Here is a 16,699-nt window from a genome sequence, read left to right on the forward strand (position 1 = left end):
AGCAGCAGCTGTTTAGGCTGAGTGTTAGTCATCGCCCTCTCTTCAGTCCCCCCCCCCCCCCCCCCCCTTTTCTGTCTCTCATGTGAATAGCTCCTGAAATAGAGGCCACTGGAGCGTAGGGGGAAATGTGAGAGCTGGTGTAGACAGAGGGGGGTTGTGTGTGCAAGCAATGTGATATGTGCCAGTGTGAGAAACGTATTCATGTGGAAAGACACAGAGTCAAAGAAAAGTGAAAGAAAGAGCAGTGTGAGGGAGACAGGGCCACGCTGATAAATGAAAAGAAAGAAAGGAGGGAGAGAGAGAGAGTCTGTGTGTGTGTGTTTGTGTGAGAGAGAGAGACTGAGATAGAGAGGTCTCGCGCGCGAGAGAGAGCGAGGGGTGGGGAGTCGAGTGCGAGACATGCCCATGCTGAAAGTCTGAATCTGAGAGAGGAAGAAAGCTGGTGAAGGTTCATTCTTGATTTTCCTGTCACAAGTAAAAAATAACTTGTACGAAAAGGACGTCTCTTTTCAGTGATCAGTGTTTGTTTTGTCACTCAAATACTTTTTCGATTTTTATGGACCTGAAATTTTTTTCTTGAACCTTTGTGAGCGGACAGCCACCAGATTTTCACTTCATTCATAGTCGCGATAGTTCAGAAACAAACTTCTGTGTGGAACTGTTTTTCCTATTCAGCATGGGATTTGGGAAGGGACTACTTCTGCTTGGTAAGTTTTAAAATGACTTTACCTTGTGTGTGTGTGCGTGTGTGTGTGTAACGAAGTGACGAAGAGTGTGCGAAGGGAAAGTTCAGGGTACATAAAACAAATTTCTTAATTTTATGAGACATGGGCAAAAAAGAGAAAAAATTAAAAACTCAAGAATTAGAGAACATTTTAATCCACCCAGCATGGTATTAACCAAGTTTGTCACCTCGAAAATATAATATTATTACTTTTATTCTTTTTAAAAGTTATTTAGGTTCATTCTAGCTTACAGTGGTAACATAACCCTGTCAAACAGTGATTGGCACCTTCCTGATGTGCTTTTCCCCCAGTTTCTGTTTCTTGAATGTTGTTCTCTATGGTCCTTTCCCTCAGTCGCGGCAGATCGTTACACAGGTTCTACCAGTTGCCTCTTGGTGTTGAAGGAGTTCTTGTTCCCCACTATCGCTAAGTGCTTGGTTATGTTTTCAGATTGTCCGGGTTTTTTTTTTTTTTTTTTTAGCTTACATTATGAATCAGCTTGAGGTGACTGTTTTTGCGAACACGTGCTATATAAATGAAGCTTAGCTGAACTCTAAGTAGATCTTTCTTGAGGTAATTCGTTTTTGTTGAATGGCTGTGCTTATCAGATTGGTTGGCGTCGAGTAAAAACCTCCAGAAAAACCGTCACATCCTCAGAAACCCTGAACCTGAATCCAGTATCGCTGTTCAATCAGACCGTTGCATATGTCAGCAGTAATATGCAAAAATCACAGACAACGTGCCTCCCCGTAAGAGGAATCTTCAAGTCTTGTTTGAATAAACCGCAGATGTATCAGAGCATGACGTTTGTGTTAGTTCTTCTGGTTTGTCTAGTGGTACACCAGAAGTGATGGTTCATGTAATGTAGGCTGATTTCAGAAGTTCACTTGACTCTATTTTATGTCATCTTTGTACAGATGCCTTACAATATTCTTTAATGAGCTCATGTTTTTATTAAGATAAATACATCTAAAACGTACAAAACAATCATCAACTAAATATATCCATAGATTGTGTATAAAAGTTGTTAATAGAGTACAGGTCTGAAAAGTAAAGACACCTAACACAGGGTGACGCATCTGGCTGCAGAAAGACATCTGATTTTAAAGAAACCTATGAGAAAATGTGTTTGTATTGTTCACTTGATTTATAATCCCAGTGAACACTTTCCTGGTGTGCTTGTCGGCGAAACTGCTGGCTTCAGATTTTACCGAATAGAGTTTGATGTTCACATTTTCAAAAATTTGGCCCCTATTAAAGCCAAATGAATAATAGTGCAGAGTCCAGGATGGCTGCCCTGTGACTGACAAGTAGCTGATGTAAGACAAGAGTCACTGAGGTTTGAGTCGTATGCACAATGACATCTAGTTTTAGCGGGCCAAGGTGGCCACAGACAAAATTGTCAGCTTAAGGCTTTAGAATAAGACTTGACAATTCAATTCAATTCAATTCAATTCAATTCAATTCAATTCAATTCAATTCAATTCAATTCAATTCAATCAGTTTTATTTATATAGCCTCAAATAACAACAACAGTCACCCTAAGGTGCTTTATATTGTAAGGTAGACCCTACAATAATATATAGAGAAAAATCCAACAATCACATGACCCCCTATGAGCAAGCACTTTGGTGACAGTGGGAAGGAAAAACTCCAGCAGAACCAGGCTCAGGGAGGGGCGGGGCCATCTGCCGTGACATAGGGTGAGAGAAGGAAGACCGGATAGAAGACATGCTGTGGAAGAGAGCCAGAGATTAATAACAAGTATGATTCAGTGCAGAGAGGGTGACATCACAATGGTGCTGCGATTTTTATATAATAATAATAATAATGATGTATACTTTATTGATCCCTGTGGGGAAATTACTCTCTCTGCATCTAACCCATTCACTCAGTGAAGCAGTGGGCAGCCACCAATCAGGTGCCTGGGGAGCAGTGTGTAGGGACAGTACCTTGCTCAGGGGTACTTCAGGGTAGCCATTCTGTGGATTCGAACCCCCGACCTTCACGTGGCAACACGCTGTCCCTTCCCCATATACAGTCTATGTTTATTTCCTATATAAAGTTATATACACATGTTGCTAATATGCCAATATGCTTGTTCAATGCTCTATAGCACTGCTTCATAAACAAACACAATAAGAGTTATCGCCCACTGCAGCATTTGTTGCTTCTTTTAGTCAACTTTTTGTTGTTGTTGCTGGTTTTTTGGGGGGGTTTTTTTGCATCATAGTTTCACGCTTTCTGTGCTTACCACTTTCGAACCTGTCTGTGTTGAGCTCTCACAATATGTGGCAAAACTCTTCTTTTGTTAAGATGAAACCAGTGATGTGTCGAACATCCTGTTATATCACCCAAGTGTTGCAACTCTGACCTCTTTTGTCAAAACTGAATGTCCCTGGTCTTTGGTTGTGAGGAATATCAAAAAACGAATTCGTGTGCTGACCAAGTCAAAAGTTGGTCAGTAGCCTTTGAATGAAATGAACATTACTTCCACAAGCTGCTCAGTAATGATAATGTGACATAAAAGGCAAAAGGGTCAGTTAGTCCCCTCAGAAGTTGGTGAAAATCTAACAAGTACATGACATTTTTCAAGACATCTTTTGTGACAGCACTAAATATAAAAGTCAACATTGTGTACTATGTGTTAGACAGGAATACTACATGTCTGAATATGTGGTCTGCAACCAATTTTGGCTAGATGTTTGCGCTGTGGTAAAAATAAACAGTTCAGATGAATATAGGTTTAAAGTTGAAATTAACTGTGGCCTACAGAAACCCCTGTCTAACAATAATGACAGGGGCTAAAGCCTTAGTAATAACTGAATGAATGATATCACCAAATGCCAGCAATTTAGTTCTCAAATTAAACATAACATAACATAACAATTTCAACCATAATACCAGGCTCTGTTTTTTTTTCAAATCACAATATTTTTAAATAACTAATATTTCTAAAAAAAAGATGCTGCAAAATAGCTCTTGCATGATTAATTTCCTTGTCTCTGTTCACATGCTATTACTGTAACCAAAGGCAAACAAAAGCTGGACTTTTTCAAGCAAACTCAAAAATCCCCTTAATTCTGAAACAGGCATGTTGGATGGTAAACATATGACCGATCAACACCTACTAATCAGCTTTACTTCTCACAGTCAGCCCTTTAGTGAAAAGACAACCCGCCTGTGTTTACAAAACTGAAACAGTTTACAGAAGGAAGTATTTATTGTCTATCAAGTCAAAATATACTTCTAGGAACAGAGAGAGAAAAATAGACATGCAGCTTACAAAAGATGGCAGAAAAGGCAGAGGAGTCAATCAATCAATCAATCAATCAATCAATCAATCAATCAATCAATCAATCAATCAATTTATTTATAAGCACATTCAGGTTGACCAAAGTGCTGTACATAGTAAAAAACTAAAAAGTAGATCAAACACACACAAAGACTGAAACAAAACACAATTAAAAGCTAGAGAGTAAAAATGTGTAGGAGTCATACAGCTGGGGCACATGTGCTCACTGGTCAGTAGAGTCGTCTGTATGCGAGCATGCGGTTAGTCTTTAAAAAAAATCAGGTATTGTTTCTGTCTGTGGTTATTTCATCATATAATAAGAACAAGTCGGCCTCGTTCACACTTTCTGTCACTGTTCACTGAGCAACACTGACTGTGTTTCCTGTGGCATTACTCTGGGACAGTTTAGCCTCATCGTGAAATAACAGAATTGTGGTAGAAGAAGGGAAACACAGAAGAAGGACACCGTGTGTGCAAATTGCTAACTGAGGAAGGAAACATAATGACTTTTGCAAAACTGTGAACTAAGCAAATAATTCTGTTTGCATAGTTCACACTTTTAGCAAAGTGATGGATACTTGTAGATGGGAACATAAACAGAGACGTTAAAATGAAGTACACTTTTTGAAGACACAACATATTACATGGCAACTTCACATTCACAATTTGTTTATTTAAAACTTTGTTTCTCTTTATATCAGAAGATGGATTTCCAATAAGATTGTAATTTAATCACATTTCTTTCTTTTGCTTTTTCTCCACAGGGCTAGCATGTGCACTGGGAAATCGTGTTCTGGGGTGTAGAATTGGCTTGAGCTACAACAAAACTATCAAAGACTGCACTGGTAAATCTGTCATTACCTATCGTTTTGACTTTTCTTTGACATTTTCTTGCTTCTGTGCGCCGTTTCTCAAAACAAGAACTCTCAGACAAACATGGCATTACCATCATGCAAGGACTCTTAGCATAGTTTAATAGGAAAGTGGCCTTTCTTAATGACATTCTTCTTTATTTTTTCCCATTTTAGGACTTTTAGCTCACACCCAGGAAGGATTCAATTTGAAACAACAGTAGAGGAGTTTGAAATAGTTAGATCATTTCAAATACTAGCAGCTAATTAAAGAAATATGACACAAATAAAATAATCTAATAAGATAACTACCAAGTTTGCTTTAAACTGAAATGATATTTTTTCATTTGTAAAAAAATAAATAAAATAAAAACTTGAATATTATTTTTTACTATCTACTCATGGTTATGTGTTTTAATTTTGTATTTAATCTACAGATATTAATGAGTGTTCAGAAAATCCATCGGCATGTGGGAGTCATTCAAGATGCATTAACACAATTGGCAGCTACTACTGTCAGTGCCTGCATGGATCCATTCACAGTTCAAAAAATGTTAACTTCACACAGGGACAGGGACAGTGCATAGGTAAGTGTGTTTGACATACATTTCTCCAGTCTGCTCTTACCATTGTTTACAGAGATTAGTGACCACAACAATAATGTCAGCAACTGCTCTCACAAGCTTAAAAATTAATTGGGAGATACAACTGCTATTTGTCCATCTCAGTGTTAGTAGCAACAGCAATGAAGCAGCTGTAAAGATGAATGGTGGTTTTTTTGTACGTAGTGTCATCAGTTCAAGTTGAGTGGTGCTGTTCCAAGAAGAGTAAAATTAGGCTAAACGGAGCGTAATTGACTGATTGACCTGATACCCTAATCTTGTGTTTTGTTATCTGTTGATGGGTATGCTTTATGATTTTGTATTGAAATCTACAGATACAAATGAGTGTATAGGTAATTCATCTATATGTGGGAAACATTCAAGCTGCATTAACACAATTGGCAGCTACTACTGTCAGTGCCAACATGGATTCATTCACAGTTCAAAAAAGGCTAACTTCACAGAGGGACAGTGCATAGGTAAGTGTGTGTGACATGCCCTTTTCCAGTCTGCTCTTACCATTGTTTACAGTATGTTTTTTTTTTTTTCAGATATCAGGCTTGGAAAGCTCACTATAGTTTGTTTGCTAAAGCTAGAGATCTGGGATTATCTAATGAAACTCAGTTATAGTTGTTTAACCAGATGGTATTACCTGTATGGTTGTACAGGTGTGGTTCCATGAAGATATTTTATTTATTGATGTTTTACATTTTACATTTTTGAAGAAGCTTCTTAAGTTAAATTAAAAAGTGTGCTGTGTATGGAGATTTGGAAAGTTTTAAATGGATTAAAATTGTTGAATGTGGGGTGATTGGTTTCTGCTGTAGATTATTGAACACAAATAGGAATAAGTGATCATTTCTTGTTTAGTTTTTTGAAAAATCACAATGATAAAAGTGTTTTTAAGTCATGGTGAATAGTGAAGTAAAAGCAAATATTAAAATATACACGATTTTCTTATTTATGGGAACATAAAGTGGTGAATAAAAGCAGTAATCATGATGAGGAGATCTGATATCCTGAGGCAAAATTAGAATTCTGGAATTTTTAATAATGGTGTTTGTATAAACTACAGAATATTGAAGTGCGAGTTCCAACTGGAATAATTGTTTGTGTAGTTTTGATCATTCCATCTGCTGTTATTTGGCAAGGTTCAGATAGTGGTATCTATGGAAGCCTGTTTCTGCCAGTGAAAAAAAAGTATAAATAACTCAAAATTTAATTACATTTTGCGCAGAGGAATGCGCACAATTTGTTTAGTGCGCGTTCCTCTGCGCCATATCCTTCCGGGTAACAAGTAAATGATGTCATTCACGCAGATTACTGATTGATAGAGCTAACTTGAAATTTCGAGTTACTTTTCTCAAAAATTGTAGTTAATAAGTCAAAAATTTGAGAAAATAACTCGATATTTCGAGAAAATAAGTCGAAATTTCGGTTTACTTTTCTTAAAATTGATACTTTCTATTTCTTTTTTAGTGGCGAAAACGGGCTTCCATAGGTATTGCATGGAGCTGAATATATTAAAATTATGCTCCCCCAGATTTGCTAATTTGGGTTTGAATATTCTCGTCAAGTTCTACTATTTCATACATTTCACATGTGTGTTTATCTGTACACCCACTCAGTACAAACAAGCTCAACATAAAAAAAGGAAATCAAATCTGTCTCCAATAACAAAAACACACAAAAGAGAGAGAGGAGAGAGCGTGAGATTAGGCTTACAGTAGCATCCAGCCAGCAAGAGAAAATGAAAGCTTACAAAAACTCTGCTAGTGTTGATATGATCTTTAAAAAGTCTTATAGGCCCTTTACATTATGACACAGTGTCATAATGTAAAGGGCAAGTTCTACTTGCAAAGTAGAACTTAGTGATCCCAAAATACAAGACAAGATGTCACAACACCGTTTGCTGGGAAAGTTTAACTCTTTCCTTAAGATCCTTTTACCAGCATCATAAAAGTCACATGACTGTGTGGGTAGCTACATTTCAGAGACGTTTATTCTTTTGAAGGACGGACCAATACCTTCTATATTCAGAGTTGTTTCTGTCTAATCAAAATTATTACATTTGAGGAGTATGAGCCATTACCTATGCCTCTGCTCTATATCCCTACACAGATTTTAATGAGTGCACAGACAGTGAAAATAAAGAAGAGCTGTGTGGACCCAATGGAGTGTGTAATAATATTATTGGGAGTTATTGGTGCAACTGCTCAAATGGCTACACCAATTACAGCGCGGAAAGGACACCATGCTCAAGTAAGTGTGCAGTTTTTTGTTATTTCCTATAAACGAGTGCATTTCACAGCTTTTATGTCCTCATATTCTTCACATTAGGCAACACACCTTTATTGCATTTTTGCAATTTTCCTGACACAGACGTCACTGTATTAGTTGCAGACTATATTTTCACCATCTTTTACACCACCATGTTTAAGTAGTAAGAAAACCAAATTTCATCCACTGCGCTTCCTGAGTAAAGTCCCTTTTTTCCCCTTCTTAGTCATGCAGCTTGTGGTTTTGCTTTCTTTTATCTTTTGGGACTCAGTTTCGTTTTTGATATCAGGGCTTACTCAACACTCTATCTACTTTCTGTATGAACTTATCAGTTCAAGAATCTAGATTGTGGCTTGTCTTCCAGCACATTGCATAGTTTTGTTCCTTTACTGTGAGATTTTTTATCACACACTCTTTTCATGGTGGAGGCAAGAATCCCAGTCAGCCGGTGTGGTGATAACCTAATGCTTTGTTTTGTCTAGAACTCGATTGTGATAATTTCCGTGCTGAGAAAAAGCCAACACAGGTAAGTGTGGAAATAAAATTATGATCATTATCAACATAATGGAACAATCACAGATATAAAGCCAGTTATAGTTCAAAAATGGATAATACATCTAGCTCAAATTCTGTTTATCAGGTGTTTCAAAGTTACTTATTTATTCTGACAATAACATCTGGCTGGCAAAAAATCTCATAGCACACCTGGATTCGCACACAAGTACACCAGTTTGCTTTGGCACATCACGTAGGACCTGCTCCTCTAGACGACCCTATGGCCTCGCAAGGTTCAAAATACATGAACTTTAGAATGGGGCAGGCTGAATAGTGTCTTTATTCTCTGTCTATGTGTCTCCCAGTTGCTCGGGGGCCTGGCAAACATCATGTCCATGATGAGAAACAGCTGTTTGGCCCTGTCTGGAACTGGCAGCAAAGTAAAGCTTGATGGAGATGCGCTACTGGAGGTTAGGAAAAGATACAAGTATGCATACACTCATAACAAATGCAAATGCGTACGCAGTATTCACAATCGCCCCTCTGTGTCTTTTATTTGTGACAGAAACTTTTCACAGAGACCGATGCGATGCTGTCTCCTGGAACCCAGAACATCGATGAAAGTGTGAGCGGGCTGCTCACTGCTGTGGAGAAATCGATTTTATTCATTGGGCCTCAGCTAAAAGACAACCACACTAAGATGGAGAACAACAAGATAGGTAACACTTTTGAATTAATGAACTTGATGATTTCCATCTTGGGAACTAATAGTTAGGATGCAAAGTGTGTTATGATTTGAAAAGAGTGATTTGCTTGAATAGATGCACAGATTGCTGTTCAAAGAGGAACGACTCGACCAACTGGAGACATTCGTCTGTCCAGTGAATATGCTTATCTGGACACAGACTGGACAACAGCAGCCGGGACGGGAAAATATCCTGGTAAATATCAGTTCTTTTCTGTCCAGTTCAAGTCATAATAAGTTTATAATATTCTAATATTCTGTGGATCTTTTACAGGTTTTGCTGTGGCTGCATTGTTGAGCTACAAAAACCTTGAAAGCTCTGTGAACAGGTCTTTCGAGATGGTCAAAGGAGCTAAAGAAAACGGAGCGGACCCCTCCTACCAGGTCTTCTCTAAAGTTGTGTCTGTGGTGGTCTCAAATCCGTCGACTCAGAAACTGAGCCGCTCTGTCAACATCACCTTCAGACATCTTGAGGTAATCCCACCTGTGTCACATCCACTTTTTTTTAAAATCAGTCATTTACTTCTTTTGAGCTTCACAGTAACAAACATGAGGAGCAAAAGAACAAGAGATGTAAATAAAACATAAATCGCGTCTTTGACATGTTTGTTTTGGTTTTAGGACATAGAGGAATCGACTAACGTGAGTTACATCTGTGCATATTGGACCGAGACAGGGGCCTGGTCCACAGATGGTTGTTCTAAGCAGGACTCCAATGCCTCACGCACCATATGTACATGTAACCATCTGAGCAGCTTTGCTGTTCTCATGGCTCTTCACCCCATCGAGGTAAGAAACAGCTTAAAAAAGTGTAACCATGTAAGGTTTAAGACCTCATCGGTGACCCTGACCCCAAACCTAACGCTATATCTTGATAAAAAAACAAAACAAATTCTGATGCATGTCAGTTTGAAATTTTTCTTGTCCCCTAATTCCCAAGACATGCGAGAACAAATGTAAAATTACTCGGTCTAAAAACATAGGGTAAGGGTCATCAGTGTTCATGACTTAAACCTCAATGAAATACAAATCATTTTCTATTAGAATAGCATTACTTTATAAGTTTATAAGTAAAATGATTTTATGATCTTGAAAAGAAATGTGCAACAAAATGTTATTTACTGGTAACCAGCTGCACTCACATTCACACTTATTGTCTTCTCTTCCAGCACACCTATGGGCTCGAGCTGGTGACTAAAATAGGACTGACCATCTCCCTGTTGTGTCTCACACTCTGCATCCTGACTTTCAAGTTCTGCCGTTCCATACAGGGAACCCGCACCACCATCCACCTGCACCTCTGCATCTGTCTCTTCATAGCTGATCTTATCTTCCTGGCTGGCATTTCTCAAACTAAACCTGTGGTACGTTTCTAAAAGGATGTGACATGTGACATGCTCTACATTATTTAAAGAGAATATGTAAATTCACCAGCATTCGTGGTAACAACAATATCTTGTGCCAGGAACGGCAGCCAATGGCCTGTACTTGAGAATGTGGGTCAAATCATAGTTAATGTAACTAACTAGTTTGTCATATAGTGTCATGCAATATCTTCACATGATACTTATCTTTCTGTGTATCTGCTGTGAAGCAGAGTCTTTCTCACTTTAACGCTGGAGCATTCCTGCAGAAATAAATCTCGAATGGCGCTTTCTGACATGATAAAGCAGAATACCCTTGTGGGTTTTCTAAAGGGGAAAAAATGTACTTTTTAAAAAAATAATCTGTCCGTGAAAATTTTTCACGGACAGATTGTTGGAGTAGGCTCAGAATGGAGCAGAAAATTACAAAAATGAGCACAGGGAAGTTTGTTGCAAAGAAAACTTCAGTTTGAATCAGAATCTATCCCATAACCTAACCTATTCCACATGTGCTTTGCTTGATTATTCCCATTTAGTTGTAGTTAATGCCATTTCATTCATTAAGGACTAATTTTTAATTGAAATAATGTTGGCTGACATTACCTACTGCAGTCACACTTAATTACACTTCACTGTTTGAACTGTGATTGTTTGAATTGTGTAGTTTACACAATCACAACTCTGCAAAAAAAAAGACAAAGGCTTGTTTACCTCTTAATGCTGTCGTTTATTCATCTGACTAAGAACAGAATATATTTTGATCAGACACACTGGCTTGTTACAGCAGCTCAGCTATAAACTAACCAATGCAATAATGAGAAAAGACCTGTATCTGAATGAGACCAGAAGAAGTACTGCTGAGGCAGGGTGGCAGCTCAGGATGGTACCAGAGAACAGTACCTGGCCTAGCAAGTGTAAAATGCCATTTTTTGGATATTTTAGCACCTCAAAAGTACAAAAACCCACTTATAATTTGTCTCATTAATAATTAGACTGTTTTCAGTGCTCATATGTTGCAAATGGAAGTAATACAAACTAACTGTAAACAATGATGAGCTCAGAAAACCGTGGGAGGATTTCAGCCTTGCCAGGAGCATCTGCCAACACTGAGAGAAGGTGTCCTTGAGCTGATAAGCTTCCACAGATACATGGATAACAAACTGTGATAATTATGGCAAGTGGATAATTACCTAATAATGCAGATGAGGTAGCAGCTTGCTGGTTAACCTGATGCTTCTTTTTAGTTCTCTCTCTGTTAATCTATTGATCGGTTTTGGGATTCAGCAGAACACAGGCACCGAGGAATTATCTGTGGTTAACTCTGACAGCAACAAAGTAACAGCCGAGCCTGGCCACTGTTAAAGTGTTCTTAAAGTGTTGCTGTTGGCTTGATTTGTCACACCTTGTGCTTTTCACAGCTGTCAAGAGTTACTTTGTAGTCTCTTCTCCTTCAGAGAGATCACATGACTGAAGGTTCCCGATAAGCAAAAATGATGTCTGACCTTGAAGCATTACATGCTAAAATGGTGTATTTTGTTATCCTTGTCCATATGAGTTGAGCAGAATTGGTGCTGTGGTACTGTGTTTTCTGATGTTTATGTACATCTTTGCTCCATTAATACATTGGCAGTAAAGATGTAAAATGCTGCTAAGCTACTTATTCATGTGGTCTTAATTACATTTGGAGAATAGAAAATGTTTGTGTGAATAATTCTCACTCACAGAAACATTGCAAGCAGCTGACTGCTGTACGATCGGGGATAGAGCGGTGCTTTCTCCTCTCTGACGTGTTCTTTTTCTGTGTCCTTTCACATTACAGGGTGGCTGCAGGTTTGTTGCAGCAATGCTCCATTTCTTCTTCCTGGCGGTATTCACCTGGATGCTGTTAGAAGGGGTGCAGCTGTACCGTATGGTTGTTCTGGTGTTCAATGCCACCATGCGGCCCCTCTACCTATATGCTGTGGGCTACGGGACGCCTCTGTTTATCGTCGTTATATCCGCCTGCGTTAGACCAAACGGATACGGCACTAAAAAATAGTAAGTCTTCCAGTAACTAAAAGTGATGACCAGAGAAGCCTTGTCTGTGCATGTGTTTCTACAGTTGCTTAATAGTAATGACATCAGTAGGTTGCATAAACTTAATGCTATCTATCTCAGTGAGGCAAAGAACATCCTGTTGTGAATGTGTGTTTTATCACTAAACGTAGCTGCTGGCTGTCCACGGATGACGGCTTCGTCTGGAGCTTCTTCGGGCCTGTGTGCTTAGTCATCTTTGTGAATGTCTTCTTCTTTATCATCACCGTCTGGAAACTTGCCCAGAAGTTTGCCAGCCTCAACCCAGACCTCTCCAACCTGCACAAAATTAAGTCAGTCTGTGTATTAATTTGAATGTGTAACCCCTTCCACTGCATGACCAAACTGTGTAACTATAAAACGTACAATATATAGATTCAATATGGCAGCTTCGGGACTGGGAATTGCTTTGATAGAAAGAATACGTTTTGTGAGGGGGAAAAAATGGAGGGAATGTTTTCTTAGTTGTGACAGCTCCCTGATGAGCTTCTGTTAATGGATTTTGTCTCGCCTGTCTACCTACAGTAGGCTCATACTTAGCTCATGGACCCTCCGCTCATAGCTGCAAAAAACATTAGAGTTAAAAAGAAAAAGAATCCCTTGTTCTTTTTGCTAGTCGATCATGAATGATGTGTAGTTCAGTCCAAGGAGTTGGGAAAGTGAACTTCATGTGCCAGAAACAAGAGAGAAAGATGTTTTTTTTCAGTAGAGGAAAAAGTCAGAAGGCATTAAATTATAATCCAACAATTTCTGTCTGTGGAAGAAAAGTCTCTTTTTCACATTTCGATCTTCTTGTTTGCTAAATGGATTCTTGGCTAAGTTGGTAACTTCAGCTAGGCTGGATAAATAAATAGAACAAAGGAGCCATACAGAGCAAACTGACAGAAACTTCTTTTTAAGAGTGCCTCTTTTAATCTCTCTTTTATATTTATCATTAGCCTTTGGCTTTTCTGCTTCCACATACATTCAGCAGAAAGCAAAGTGAACTAAAATGATCTGTTCTGTAGCTGCTTTGCCTAGAACACATGTCTCATTGTGTTCTTTCACTTTTAATGGGGCTTTCCAAACACTGATGTAGTAACTGAGTCATCCGTGTGTAACCTTTACCATTCTCTGGTAATCTTTATTGACTTACCGTTTTTCCCATCCTTCTTTTCCGTCTGCAGAGCTTTCACTGTGACAGCTGTAGCCCAGATGTGTATTCTGGGTCTGATGTGGGTATCTGGGGTCTTCTTGTTTCAAGAGGATCCCCCTGTTGCAGTGTCGTACATTTTCACCATCTTCAACAGCCTGCAGGGCGCACTGGTCTTCATCATGCACTGTCTGCTGTCCAAACAGGTACGAACACAGTATATTTGTGTAAAGCTTCATGTGGACATGATGCTAAGACCGAAATTAAAACAGCATGAAAATGTATATTTAAATAAAATCAGTGAAAAGGGCAAAAGCAGTGACAAACATGCTAGATTGTGTCAGTATGCGAGGTGGCAACACAGATTTGTTTCTTAATGTTCTGTTGCCCTCTGTAGGTGAGAGAGGAATATGCCAATTTCCTCTCCTGTATCTGCACGTCACAGAAGAAGAGATACTCAGACCTAAGCACCACAAATCCCTCCAGCAGTCAATCACAAGTAAGCATGCAATAATACCACTGGATATCATCATCGGTCACAAGCACACTTTGTAGTGGAAAGTAAAGAACTGCATTTTCTCACTGGTAGCACTTTGGTACTTTTTAATCTACTAGGGGTGTGTAATTATTAGCTTTAAATTACTCTGTGTCTAACCGTGTGGTTTGTCTCCCTTTAGGGTTCAAAGAGTGGGCAGCAAACAGGAGAATCACAAATATGAAGAGCTCAAGCTAAAGCTTTCCTCCAAAGACTTAATGACTATCACACATTCAGCCTAATTTGTCACCTACAGCAAATCTTCATTTAAACTTGATTCCGGTGAAGTCTAAAAGCAGTGACTCACTAAATGACTACACAATGCTGGCTGGGGGCTGTTGGCAGATTCACCAACACTCGGTGACTTGGGGAAAAAAAGAAATAAAGTGGTTCCTGGATATTTACATTTAAACTATATTTTTTAGTTTTATCCAAGTCCTCTTAAAATCCTTTATTTCAAAATAAAATGTCATTCTTAGGTACTGATAGCAAGCATTTATAGCTTGTCTTTAAAGTGTCACATCATAAAACAGTAAGAAATGAAATTGTGACCTGTTAAGCACAGGTTATTCCTCGTAGGTAACGTAATGTTAATGGGACCAAATTTCAGTTCAATCCAGTAGCATCGTTTGCTACTCACAAGGTCGCAAGGTCCGATTTACCTCCTGAATATGGTTATTTTCCTCATTGTTTGTGTGCTGTAGTACTCTTTGTAGTTCAAGGCGTACTGGTAATGACAGATTTTTATCACTGAGTTAAAAAAAAAAAAGTCACAGGCATGAAAAAGCCGGCTATTAAAAGTGTTTATTCAGGAGTGTGAAAGTGAAGCTGCTCGAGTGGCTTATTGGTTCACACAGAACATATCACAGTAATAATATAAGCTGTATTCCTTTCAAAGTCATATGATATAATTATGTTAGTATTTATTTTCAGTGCAGACAATAAAGTCCATGTTATGTAGGCTACAAGAAAAAAATGAGCATGCAAATTGTTCTGTTTTACATATTTGTATTTTTGTTTTTGCATAAATGGCTGTTTGTATATAAGATTGGGAATGTTTGCTGTTACTGTCGGATAATATTTGTTTCCATGTACTCTATTTAACAGTAGGCTGCAACGGAAGCAGCTTACCAATGATGAGTTTCCCCTTGTTCCCATGTGGGTTCTTGCAAGGAGTTTATGTCTGCTTCTTTGATTACGAACAAAGCAAGTGTTTTTAAAGAAAATAATACTTGTGGCTATTTTCAAAGACTCGCCCTTGATTAACAACTGAGCTGTGCCTTTTTTTCCCCACCCCAAGTGCATATTTCAAGGGTTTTCTTTTTATTCTCAAAATTGTGAACTTGAAATTCTAAATCTGTCCCAAAACGAGTGGGCAATTCACAAAAACAGACCCACCCTACTGATAAGCCTGCAACTTCCTGCAAGCAAACTGTGTTTAAGCCTGTGAGCAGTCACAATGTGCCTTTACACACTCTTAGTTACTGTAAAACTTAAGCGATGGGAGCTGTACAGACCTGAATTTGTTTATTTTGTTGCACTTTTCCATGATGATAAATATGATGATCCCGCGCCTCTTTACTCACACAGTGCACCAGCCTCAGTTACAGATCCTGGAGAGTAAAAATAAACTTTTTAATATATTTCCAGTTACAGAAAAAACAAAAAGCGACAAAGATGTTAGTATGAGGAAACATTTCGATTGTTTTATTGTCTTAATCCTTACTGCGAAATATATTAAAGTCACCTCGCTGTTGGTTTTAACATCTACCCTGTTCTTCGGTTGGTAAGTGTGATTGCACTTTTATGGCCATCAAACCTTTTTTTCATACAATGCTATGGATATCAATGTGAAAATAGCTACATGCTTTTTTTTGTAGTATTGTGAATGTAAGTTATATGAACTTATTTTTTTTACTTTGTTCTGTTTATATTTGGTACTGTTTTCTTTGAAGAATGTGCATCATAAGATTTATTAAAGCTTCTATTTCATCTGAAAAGAAGATTGTGGTTTATTAGCATTAATCAATAACACACCACCTTTTTTCCCCATGAATGGACCTGATCCATGATCCATCCATCTTCTTCCGCTTATCTGGCACTGAGTTGCTGTTGATGTAAATTCCAAATCCATCCATTCTTCTATGGAATGGAACGATTTATAAAGCATAGTTTTTTATACTGCTTGTGAATCCAAATAGTCTTTTTTATTCTTTATGGATTTTTTTTTTAAATTTTCCTTTGAAAACTGCTTTAATCAAAATGATCTATTTAGTAATGATTTAAAAGAAAGCCCTATACACTTAATGGATTCAAATGTTATAACTTCTACACATTCAATAAAATTGAACTTCTCTCTGCTTTTAAAACCTTGGTGCTCATTAGCCTTTCTGGGAAATAATAAATACTGATGATTAAACTCTTCCTTGATTGTAAGTGAGTAATCTATTGTAGTTATTCAGATGAAGAAATTGTGCCTATGCATGCACCCAGTAAATAATTTTCCTCATGAAATCACACATTTCTGATTTTATAAACAGGACCGGCAGCACTTTGATTCAGGAGTAATGAATCACACTGGCTCTGCAGTGACGCAGGAACT

At 38.1% G+C, this 16,699-nt stretch overlaps 1 protein-coding gene across 2 annotated transcripts; it reads left to right on the forward strand.

Annotated features, from left to right (window-relative positions):
* The first annotated feature begins 206 nt into the window (after positions 1-206).
* On the forward strand, positions 207-15,942 carry LOC146630924 (adhesion G protein-coupled receptor E5-like). Of its 2 annotated transcripts, XM_085355055.1 has the most exons (17): positions 207-707; positions 4,785-4,865; positions 5,309-5,458; positions 5,809-5,952; positions 7,595-7,735; positions 8,236-8,279; positions 8,614-8,718; positions 8,814-8,967; positions 9,070-9,189; positions 9,268-9,467; positions 9,615-9,782; positions 10,163-10,357; positions 12,177-12,394; positions 12,565-12,723; positions 13,597-13,768; positions 13,960-14,061; positions 14,240-15,942. In XM_085355055.1, exons 1-17 carry the CDS (start codon positions 677-679, stop codon positions 14,279-14,281), a joined length of 2,226 nt encoding a protein of 741 aa, XP_085211181.1. In that variant the 5' UTR covers positions 207-676; the 3' UTR covers positions 14,282-15,942. The 2 variants fall into 2 exon arrangements, with proteins under 2 accessions (XP_085211181.1, XP_085211183.1); XM_085355057.1 differs by lacking the exon at positions 5,809-5,952.
* Positions 15,943-16,699: the final 757 nt, after the last annotated feature.

This window comes from Diplotaxodon limnothrissa, linkage group LG6 (genome assembly GCF_057381915.1).
Source record: "Diplotaxodon limnothrissa isolate DT_005_m linkage group LG6, D_limnothrissa_male_GT1.1, whole genome shotgun sequence".
Classification (NCBI taxonomy): Eukaryota; Metazoa; Chordata; class Actinopteri; order Cichliformes; family Cichlidae; genus Diplotaxodon; species Diplotaxodon limnothrissa.

What these genes read in the sequence shown, in the direction of transcription:
- LOC146630924 (XM_085355055.1), top strand. Translation starts at nt 677, where the DNA reads ATGGGATTTGGGAAGGGACTACTTCTGCTTG. An exon ending in GGAAAGGACACCATGCTCAA is followed by an intron (nt 7,736 to 8,235) that starts GTAAGTGTGCAG and finishes TGTTTTGTCTAG; the next exon opens with AACTCGATTGTGATAATTTC. An exon ending in CCTCCAGCAGTCAATCACAA is followed by an intron (nt 14,062 to 14,239) that starts GTAAGCATGCAA and finishes GTCTCCCTTTAG; the next exon opens with GGTTCAAAGAGTGGGCAGCA.